The sequence below is a fragment of the Calonectris borealis genome, chromosome 3, assembly GCF_964195595.1.
Source record: "Calonectris borealis chromosome 3, bCalBor7.hap1.2, whole genome shotgun sequence".
Classification (NCBI taxonomy): domain Eukaryota; kingdom Metazoa; phylum Chordata; class Aves; order Procellariiformes; family Procellariidae; genus Calonectris; species Calonectris borealis.
In genome coordinates, this window is record NC_134314.1 from 114177496 (window position 1) to 114188447 (window position 10952).

General features: G+C 48.0%; 1 protein-coding gene across 1 annotated transcript; it reads left to right on the top strand.

Moving 5' to 3' along the window:
- The first annotated feature begins 7539 nt into the window (after positions 1-7539).
- Positions 7540-9977, top strand: LOC142081001 (cystatin-like). The gene is made up of 3 exons (XM_075147389.1): positions 7540-7833; positions 8378-8491; positions 9638-9977. Exons 1-3 carry the CDS (start codon positions 7561-7563, stop codon positions 9713-9715), a joined length of 465 nt encoding a protein of 154 aa, XP_075003490.1. The 5' UTR covers positions 7540-7560; the 3' UTR covers positions 9716-9977.
- The last annotated feature ends 975 nt before the right edge of the window (positions 9978-10952 follow it).

Here is a 10952-nt window from a genome sequence, read left to right on the forward strand (position 1 = left end):
GAAATTTGAAGGATGGCTAGCTATAAATGTGGGATGCAGCATGGCCTGAGGATTAACTGTGGGGATTTTCTATGTATTAGTTTATTAATGATAATAGATGCGGTACTCTTATTTATGTATAACAATATGTATTCTTCTGTAAGGCCCTTTGATATTTTGGAGTGGGCTGGTCTTTTTGCTGAATGTACATGTGTAGAGCAACGCGTGAACAGCTGGCTGTGTGAATTTTGGGGTTATTCACAATTTCACGTCCCTCTTGAGGGAAAAATCTCAGCGGCCAAGTATCCCAGTTTGTCTGGTATGGGTGACTGTCTGGTTTTGTTTGCAAGCTACCTTGACTTCCTAAGGATTTCTCTCTTGCACTTGTTAAACATAATAAATGTCCCTGCCCCGTCCCAATGCTTCAAATCCAACAAGCACAATGTAGAAAAGAGCTTAAGTCCTTTCTAATGAGAAGCAGCCAGGAATCATGCTGGCAAGTCAACCCGTTGAGAACGGGCTGTTCTCTGCACTCAGATATTTCATACACCAGAGTTTTGCTTCCCCATCCCACTCAGATGTTTCATAGACCAGAGTTTTGCTTCCCCATCCCAAAAAAAACCTTACCCATGCAGAATTTGCTGCTCTGAAATGCTGAGCAGGCACAAACCATAACCACTTCAAAACCTAGCACACAAGTTGTACATATATGGGGATTGTGAATACATCCAGGCTGTGCACCATTGGTTTGTCTTCCAACAAGAAATTTATGCAATTACTTGACAGCACAACAATTGTCTCTTAAAAAAAAAACAACAAGAACCAGTTGTGACTGTTGTGTCTGTCTGTGCCGTGCCATGCAATACAAAGCAGTCTGGCATCTGGCTGCCAGCTGGCTTGGCTCTGCTGGGAACATAGCGGAGGAGCTCCCTTCAACCGACAAAAACTTGAGGTTCTGGATGGCCCTTTAATTGTGGGTTCTTGCAAGCATTAGGGATTTGTAGTCTTGTTCCCCACAAAGGGCCTTCATCATAAATATGTATATGTATAGTTAAGGGGTGATATCATGCTTAGTGAACACCCAAATTTGTGCTTATGTCCTAAAGCCCTTGGACTTAGCAGTAGTGAAGTTATGGCTACGAGCTGTTGTCAAGGGAGAGCAGGAGTGATTCAGTTTATAGAGAGGACGAAGAGGTGGCTAGTGAACCACCTTCTCAAACTCTGCACAGACACCATGCTACTGTAGAGGAAAGTCTTTCCCCTCTGGGCTTCCTGGGACCTGTGAAGCCTCAGAGCATGAGCTCTAGTCTTTGCAGGCTTCTCCACTACACTTTGTTTCTCTGCTGTGTGCAGACTGTGGCCCAAACTTGAAGAAATACTCCTTCTTTATGGCCTGGCTTTTCTTCTCTGCTAAGCAAACTTCTGTTGAAACATCTGACCATTTCATTCCAACTTTAGAGCTTGCTGCTGGAAGAGACAGGAATGGACAGTACCCCAGCAGGCTGCTGTAGGGCCAGTTTCAGCACAGCACACAAACATACGCTTAATTTTAGGGTTATTTTTAGCCGTGTGAAGTCACTGGTATTCTTCAGAAGTGAAGCTTAAACATGCGCTTTGTGCTTCTGATTGGATTGGAGACTGAGGACAGAACTCATTTTCTTGTCAGCCCTGAACCAAACAATTCCTGGGGAAGAAAAAAACATCTAGTAAGAACTAATGAATACAAATCTTAAGCAGTAAAGCTATTTCTCCTGCGGGCTGAGGCAAACAAATATATAGGAGGAAGAATACAGAAGAAAAGGGAATGGCCGAATTGTTCTTAGTAAATGCAAGCTAATGCAGCAGTCAAAGGCACCAGACTGCATAAAATCTCTGGCAATCATTTTTAATATATGCTATTGCTGTGCCAGCATTTATATTTCTCAGAGTAAAAAAGGATGTTGGTGTAGGGGTTTTTTTTGCTAACATCCCAAGTGCACCAGTACTTCACTTAAATCAGCATTCACTATCAATACCATGGCTTCATTGCTTCAGTTGCACAATCTGATCATAACTGATTGCTTGCAGTTATTTGAAATGCAGCTTTTCTGTTGGCAATTACTTTATTTACTGCTTGCCTGTAAAACAATAATGCCTTCCCTTGTGGGCACAAAGGCAGATTAACATCAGTAATTACTAAAGCAGATGTTTGTATGTGAATGCCCATTTCTCTTAGAGGCAGATTATCTTCTGCGTTGGCGTAAGGGAAAGGGATTCAAAGCGGACGATGCTGTCATCCCACAAGTGATGTGAGCAGCATGGGAGAGCTGGTAGCTCCCCTCACCTCACCTCCAACTCATAGGAATCGCTCTCTGGAGGCTGATAATCGTTGACCTTATTGGGATCAGTCCTGAGAGTTGTTGGCATTTAATTCCTAAAAGTGACTGCCAGTGACTGAACAGGGCTCAGTGCCCCTTGCACTTGCTTCCTGTTGGTTGTTTTTTTTTTTCCGTTCCCAAGAAATCTAGGGCTGTGCATTCAGGAGAGCTCAACAGCTAGATTGAGGGCCTATGTTTCCCAATAGCTCTGTTCCCACTGAATTGCCTGAAAGGTGCACTCAGCACTAAGTGCTAAGCTTTTTTAAAGTAGACAGTCATTAGGTCCTTCCAGGCTACTGTGAAGAGCAAAGGAAGCATGGTTGTGTCTCGGAGGGACTGGAGGGAGAGTCTTTACTAATCCGGTTGTACTGCCAGGACTGAAATACGTTCAGAGCAGCCCTTTGGTGCTTTTGAAGCCTGTCCTGGCACATAGTGTTTTTCAGCTGAAGAGTCGCCTTGCAGTCTATCCAGAAAAGGCACCCCTGGCTGCTTGTGGTAAGAGCTTGCCAGCATGTGAAGGCGTGTGTACATGCAGAAGAGATGTAGCCATGGTCCTGGTTCCCTGGGGACTTTCAAATCAGCTGCCTAGATTTCAGAGACACCCCTTTTGAAGCTGGGAGCAAAGATAGGGCCCTGATTTTCCTTGTGTGGATAAATCGTGGCATTGCCTCCATTCCTCTCCTGAAAAAAAAAGTCTCTGCATGCCAGAGCAGGGAGTGGACCGAAGTGGCCATGGGTCTCGAAGGAAGGCAGAGGCTCCCTACTTCTCCCACCATCACTGAATATAAGCTGGTATGGGATGGGTTCATTTCCATAACCAGAGGGCACTCTTCAGCAGCAGTGAAACGGCTTTGCCTTTGGTATTGAATCACTCTCAGCCCCGTCTCATAAACTGCTGACTGTCTTTCTCAAGAGGCTTTCAGCCTTCAAAAGCGATCCTTTTACGAAACGCCTCCCTTCCATCACCTTGTGTTAGTTACGCAGCGCAGTGGGAGGAGAAGGGGGAACCATGTCAGCACCCCACCCTTTGCTGCTCTAGATTCACGTAGCGGGATGCAAAGCACTGACCCCAGCATAGATTTGGCCTGCTGTCCCTCGGTTGAGAGAAATTGAAATCAGATGTTTGGTGTTCAATCACGCTTTTCCCATTGTTCCTGTCTCTATCACAGTAATTACTCTCTCGAGGGTCATTCAGAGTTCAGCTCGGTGGAGAAACTTATTCTTGATTAAAGGACTAGCTGCTTTTTCAAACATCCTTGTCTAATTGTATTTTGAAAGACATGTCACAGTACTCCAGAGCTTTTCAGTTAGCCACTGAGTAGAGACATCTATAATTGTTCCTCTGGATGTTAAAAGAGAGATGAGGGATGTCAACAGCAAGGGCAAGGAACGTAGCAGTTACCTGGAGAAACGAGCATGCCTGGCAACATAAAAAGCTCACTAGTCCTGAGTGAAACTGAAACAGACAAAAAGGTAGATGAAAATATATTGGATATTGTGCAAATGCTGTTGAACCAACCGTGTAAGAAGACACTAAAACTATTTTTCTGGCTATACTGATAGCACACAGTATTACAAACTTTTGTAACGTTATCATGAGTCTCTTGCTGTTTGGTATATTCCTTAAATTACCGGCTTTGGTCATCTGGTTATTTGAGATTTTCTGTTTTATTTATATTAAAAAAAAGCACCTCTGATAGAGAAAAATGGTTGCGCCCTTCAAAAACAAAAGGACAAAATGCATTTTATTTCATTGGTTGTAGAGCATCATTTTTTTCCAAGCTTTTTTTTCTCAAAATTGCTTTGGTTCAAGTCCTGATTTTGTGAGGTTTGGACTGGCAATAGTGAACAAATGCAGCTTGCTTCTGTTTTCATTGTGGGTGTGCAGGGTCCGTCTGGCACTGCCCAAGCTGAAGAACCCGGAATTCTGAAGGGCAAATTTCCCTTTGCAGCCATTCTGCACAGCAGAGCAAGGCACGAACTGTGTCAAAGAGGGACTCTGTCAGCCACCCGTTTGCAGAATAAATATTGGTGCATCTGTTAGGAAAGACAAAGACAAATCTTGGCACCAAAGAAACTCCAGGGATTGACACTGCTGAGCATAGACCAGCTCTGCTTTCTGCAGTTATATGTGTTCAACTGAGTGAAGTGTTGATGACCAAGGAAGAGGACAACATGACATTGACCAACATGCAACTCCTTTCAGACACTTAAAAAAGCTGTGAGGCATCCACCAGGTCTCTAGATATGTCTCTGTTTTCTGTGGGAGGAAGCAGGAATGCAGAAGGACCAGGAGAGAGAACAGGGAATTTTGATATTGATGCATGAGGACCATCAGTGCTCAAGAACCCTAGCTTCTGACTAAATCACTTTGCAGAAAGGGGCCAAGCTGACTTCTGAGCTGCAAATCCAGCACTCCTTTGCTTGGGTGAACTTGTACCTGGGGAAGAAACTCTGAGTGGGGATCATCAGTCACCTTAAGTATCACGATGATATAATGTCAAAGTGCCCAGTGCACTTTTTGGGGGGAGAAAGCAGGGTGTGCCAGACTTAACACTGCTGCTGCTACTGGCAATGGGATGGCTTTCCCTTCCCAGGCAGTGCTTGTGGCCAGAGAGCTGCAGTCTTTGAGACCTCTCCCCCTCTGTCAAACTGAATGTAAACTTTGCCTCTAGGTTCAAAAATTGGTGGTGTGAGTGGGAGGGCAGACAGCGTTTCTGGAAAGCCTGTCTGCAGTGTGCGGGAAGGGGTAGGGAATTATTCCTTGGAAAACATTCCTTTGCCTCAGCTGCAGGATCAGGAGGAAACTTTTGGTTGAAACTCCATAGAGACGCTTCCCACCTGTGAGGAGCCAGTACATAGGGCACTTCCCAGGGAGAGCAGAAACTCAGGCTGAAGGCTCTGCTTCATAAAACTCAAGACAGAAACATTTCCACATCTGTGCCCAGGCTGTCGCCTCTCTGGGGGCAAGATTGTCCCTGTTTTGGAGAGGATGGTCCCTCTCTGTGTTGAGCCTCTTCCATACTGTGTGAATGATTATCTGCCTAAGGAGGGAGATGAACCTTTTCCTCCCAAAAGGTGTTACCACGCCTCACATTACTGAAGCAAGTCTCCTCTGCTTCCTCAGTCTCTTCTGCTGGAGTGGCTTTGTGGCATCAATTATTCATTGGGCCAGTGACAGACTGGCACATGAGAAGAAACTGAAATCCTGGGTTTCTGAGGCAGAACAGCACCGGCTCTATGGGCGTGCTGTGGCGTCGAAGCAGAAGTGAGAGGGAACGGAGCTGTGTCATCCTGTACCTCGCACGATGTCCGCTTGCAGAAAAAACCATGAGATCACCAAGACTGTAGGAAGAGCTGACTTACTGCCTGCCGCTGTGAGTTTAAGCCACACTGGATACCTTAACTTCAATGAGGTGACCCAAGCAGAGCTAAGACTTTGCTTGCTTGTTTGCCTGCAAGGTCAAAGCTCCCTGAATCCCAAAGGCACTGGTTTTCCCTCTCACGATGCTTCCCTCGTGTGGTAGTGTGAGGCAGAGATCCCTGCATGTGCTGTGTGAGGCTGGTGAGCTTCTCCAGCAGCTGGGAGCTGGGGCACTGCTCGATGGAGGCCTGAGCTGGCAGGGTCAGCACAGGGCGGTGGGAAGAGACCTGGCAGGTACGTTGGAGGTGCAGCGATTGCAGGCCAGAGCTGGCTGTTCCTGTTAGCAGCAGTCACTGACAGTGCGAAAGAGAGCCTTCGCCTCTAAAGACACTAGGCGAGCTCTAATCTTGAGTTTTAAACTGATCCAGTCTGGATCCAAGGCCAATTAGGGAAAAGATAAATGGAGACAGACTCCTGCAGCCACTAGCAGCTCTGGCTCATGTCCCAATACCCATGTCCTAGTCCTGTCTCCAGTGCTTTCAGTGGTCCTCATGCCTTTCTCTAGCTGTAAAAACTACCTCAACGCCCTGTTGTTGTTGAATTAGTTGCACAGCTTGTTGTCAACCGCAGGGATTTTTCCAGTGATAACTCTCATGCTGGATATTGCTAGCATGCAGGCAGCCTTTCCAGTCAGCACACAAGCCCTTTCCTTTTCATTATAAGGCATGCTGCAGATACTCTGGCGCAAAACGTCGCCCTCTCTTAACCTAACAAATCCACAAGGCCTTAAATCTCACTGGAGCTAGCTCCCTCATGCTATATTAGGTCCTGTCTTTCCAAACTTAGGATTCCTGATGAGATGGGGGAGATAGGCTTGTGGTTACGAGAGGAGACTGGAAGTTAAGCGATCTGTCTGGGAAGCCACCCCTGCCGCAGATGCCCCTCTGACCTTCAGCGGAGCAATTAGTGTAGATGAGGTAACACCAGTGCTGGGGAGGTTGATGCAGGAAATGACACATGGTGTTTTGTGCTGGGAGCCACATTTGTAGCTTAAAATGCTCTGTGGTTTTTATTTTCCCTTCGCAGTAGAGGGAAATAAGTGTTAGAATAACCCACAAGGCGGCAGAGCCTGGAAAGTCTCCAGCTTCCCAGATCTGTGCAGGAAAACATCCTCCTCCACCCGTACCCCTGTGGAGGGCGTAGGCAGCGTAATGCCAGTGCCATGTCCTCACCTACCTGGGGTCCCCTTCCTGAGGGCCAGGGGACACAGGTCTCCAGCTTCCCAGACCCATGTGGGAAAACATCCTCCTCCACCCGTACCCCTGTGGAGGGTGTAGGCAGCGTAATGCCAGTGCCACGTCCTCACCTACCTGGGGTCCCCTCCCTGAGGGCCAGGGGACACAGGTGTATCTCCACAAGCAAGATGGCTTTAGGGCATAGGCCTTTCGCCAGTGCAGAGAGATTTCAGGGGTTACTGAAACCCTCTCCTCCTCACAGCGCTGGGCTTTCTGAAAAGAAAAGAGCAGCACCAAGAGGGACTTGGGAGGTGAGCTTCTGGTCAGGCATCTTGCCTGACTGTAAAGCCTGTCCCAGGGCACCCCGAGTCCCGCCACAGGGAAGCCTTGCGTCAGGCAGCCTAGCCTGGCACCCGGGCTGCTCCTCAGGCAGCCCAACCAACAGACAGGTTGGTCTGGGGCCTAAGGCTGACGCTGCCCATCGCTATAGCACAGTCCTGCCGAGAGGGGCGCGCACGGCAGCGCTGCCGCGGCGGGAGGGCTCCCTGCCGGAGGGAGGGAGAGGGCGGGACGGGGCGGTGTTTTGGGCCGAGGCCGCGGCCCGCCCCGCCCCGCCGGCCTTAAAATGGCGGCGGCTGCAGCGGGGGCGGCAGAGTGCGCAGCCATGGCTGGAGCTAGGGTTTGCCTGCAGCTGCTGGCCGCGGCCCTGCTGTTCGCTGGCGCTGTGCTGGGCGGCGAGGACCGCCCGCGGCTCGTGGGGGGCCCGGTGGATATCGACAACCCCACCAACGACGAGGGCCTGCAGCGGGCCCTGCAGTTCGCCATGGAAGAGTACAACAAGGCCAGCAACGACGTTTACTCCAGCCGGGTGGTGCGGATCATCAGCGCTAAGAGGCAGGTGGGTGCCGGGGCGGTCCGGCCCCTCGCCGGGACGGGCTTGTAAAGGGCGGCAGCCGGGTGGGCTCCGCGCCGGGAGGGGGGGCGTTAGGGTCGGCTGAAATGAGACCTGTGGGATTTCCTTGGAGAAGGAGCAGGCCTCAAGCTTGAGGCGTTGTTCAAGCTGTTTTTTTCCACAGAAGTTGAATAAAAGTCTTTTTTATAGCTTAGGTCTTGTCAATCTGAATGCCCTTGAGTGCTGTGTGTTACTGAAGAAGCTAGTAACTTCCTTACGCTGCTGCTGGATTAACACATGTCTCTGTTTACTGACTGAGGAAGCTGCACTGTGAGACTTGTTTACTTGGATTTTTTTTTCCTGTTTTTGAAAGGGTGCCAAGTGCCTCTTCTGTGAAGGGTGCTACACACAATCCCCTCTGTACTTTTGGAGTCTGGTTTCCATCATGTAACCAGAAAACTGTCTGCCTTTCTGCTAGGCTTCTCTCATCAGAGAGCCCTTCTGTATGTGCTGCAAATAAAGCTGCTTCTGCCCACTTGTCTTGTTGCAGATTGTGTCTGGAATCAAGTACATAATGAAAGTTGAGATTGGCCGGACAACGTGCCCGAAGCCAGCAACTGATCTCCAGAGCTGCGCTTTCCATGATGCGCCGCAGATGGCTAAGGTAGGCTCCAGAGCGCAGCGTGCTGGCCCCTGGATTTCCAACCCCTTCCCTCTGGCTGGCTTAGTACAGAGAGGTATGAGTAGTGTCTCCTGTCTGCCCCAGCCAAGATCAGAGACCTCATGCCTTTACACTTAACAAGATACTGCCCTTGAAGAACTTGTTTTGCCAGATGATGGTGACAGAGAAGGCAGGGCCTTTTCGCCTGTTTTGTAAGTGGGGATCTGAGGCTGTAGTGCATGGAGGACTGCGTGTGCCTCAGACCTCTTAAAAAGTGCTTGTGGTCTGGATCACAAGGATATGTGGAGGAAACTCTGCCAAGCCTATAGGTGTCCTGGCTCTCAGTCCAGTGTCCTGATTCCCCATACCATTCTCGGCTCCTCTTGTCCCATGGTGATGTAAACATGCTTGACTTGACAGGCTTTTCTGGGGGATTTACAGTACTATGAATAGTGCTTTGGGCTAGGCATTGATCACAAGAGGCAGATTACTCCTGTTCTCTGTGCCCACCAAGCTGTTATTCATTGCTATTTGTCTAATAGCAATGCTCTTTAAGGAGTACTCTAGCTTTTCAGCTGAGAGCACCAAATACGACTGCCTTGATCTGGCCTGAGTCTAGTTCTTCCATAGTACCTCATTACTTCTGTTAATCGCAGTAATAGGCTTAGCTTCTCTGTGTACATGCCGTTTCTGCCTACCTATGTGAGAAGTGTAACTGCACACAAGTGATCTATTAAGCACCTAGCTAGAAGCTTGTGTGTACCATTATGACAGCTGCGATGATTTGACACATCCACATACACATTAGCTGTACAGGTGTGCTTACCTGTGCCTGAGAGCTTATGTTGGAGTATTACCCATGCTGAAAGCTTTCCTGTGTGTGAACGGGTAAAGGAGGTAACCTGATTTTCAGAAGTGCTGACTGCTCAGCTTCTCTGTTAGTGTTTATTTGAGAGAAATGATTCATCCTGAGCAGGTACTAACAAGAGAGGTGTTCCAGAGTACTTGTCAGGAGAGTGCAAATCTAGAGAGCCACAGAAGTGGCGTACTTTCTGGATCATGTGGGGTAGTAAATCAGTGTAGAACAATGGTCAATGATACTATTTTATGCTCTTAATCTGATAACTGCTTTTTTCTTTCTCTCCTTAGCGCACCATTTGCACCTTTGTAGTGTACACTGTTCCTTGGCTAAACCAAACGAAACTACTGGAGAGTAGCTGCAAATAAGCCTACCTTGGTTCCAGCAGAGACCAGCAACCAGTTGCTCAGATTTAAAAGGAAAAAAAAGCAATAACACAAATTGAGATGGGCTTTATCAATACCTGTTAACTCAACTACTTATGTATGCTTGTGCTATGCAAGTTAAACTATAACTTTCCTTCTAAACACAGTATGATCTCAACTTTTTCTTCTTCTTTGTAATTACATTTTAGAGCAGCTGTTCTGGTCTTCCTACAGCTTTCCCAATAAAGTAACTCCAACATCAGAATTCTGATTTAAAAAAATTGGTATTCCTGATAAGTGACTACTGTAAACATAGGAACTTAATTAATAATTGCTGTGATATGTGGTTTTGCTTGAGATTCTGCTGTCTTGGAGGCAGGGTTTGCTTTGATTTGTGGCCTAGTCTATCATGCCCAAAGAATGGGATGAGAAAGAATGTGGGTCCTGATCACAGGGGAGATAAACCATGCTTCCTTGTCCCTTAACCTGGCCTCTGGTTTTGAGTGAGAGAGGGAGGTCCTTAGCTGTTTTCACTGAAGAAACACTCTGCTTTTGGAGACACTGCAGTATGCAACACTTGATCTTGGGAAGGATTAGCCAAAGCTTGTACTAAGGCTGTGATTGTTTCAGGTCCTGGCTGCTCTGTTGTTCTGTTGCAACGCTGCATGTGTTTATGCAGCTGTGCTGTGTGAGAATTAACCATGCTAGTGTCTTCCTGCACTGCCTTTGAGGTGTTCTAGGAACCCTTGCTTCTTACGGCATCTGGTTTTTGCAGGTTGTATCCCTAGCCTTTTCTGAGCTAGAAGCTCTGAGTGGAAAGCCCCAGGGTTTTCCTTCCAGTCCGAGCAGCAGCATGGCTCACTTCATTTATAACCTGAACTATGGCTGGTGGAGCTGGAGGAGCAGCTGCTTTGGCATGTGTGCCCGACCTGTGACAGCTTCTGTTCACACAGAGATGGGCGCAGAAATGCCTGGAGCGGAGCAGCGACAAGCCTGTGTCGGGGGAGACTGAACTGTACGCTGGCTGTGCGTTAACGGGGGGGAGTTTGAATGATGTCTGATCTGGGCAAATACCTTTAAATCAGCAGGCAGAGAGGATCAGCACCCAAGAATGCTTAAGAGAACTGGCTGAGGTGTTTCTTATTAAACTGTGATGAGTTTGTATTGCAGGGAAATTGGGGATACTGTGCCTGCATGGGAAAGGACACATGACCCTGATACCCATCACCTATTTAGCTTG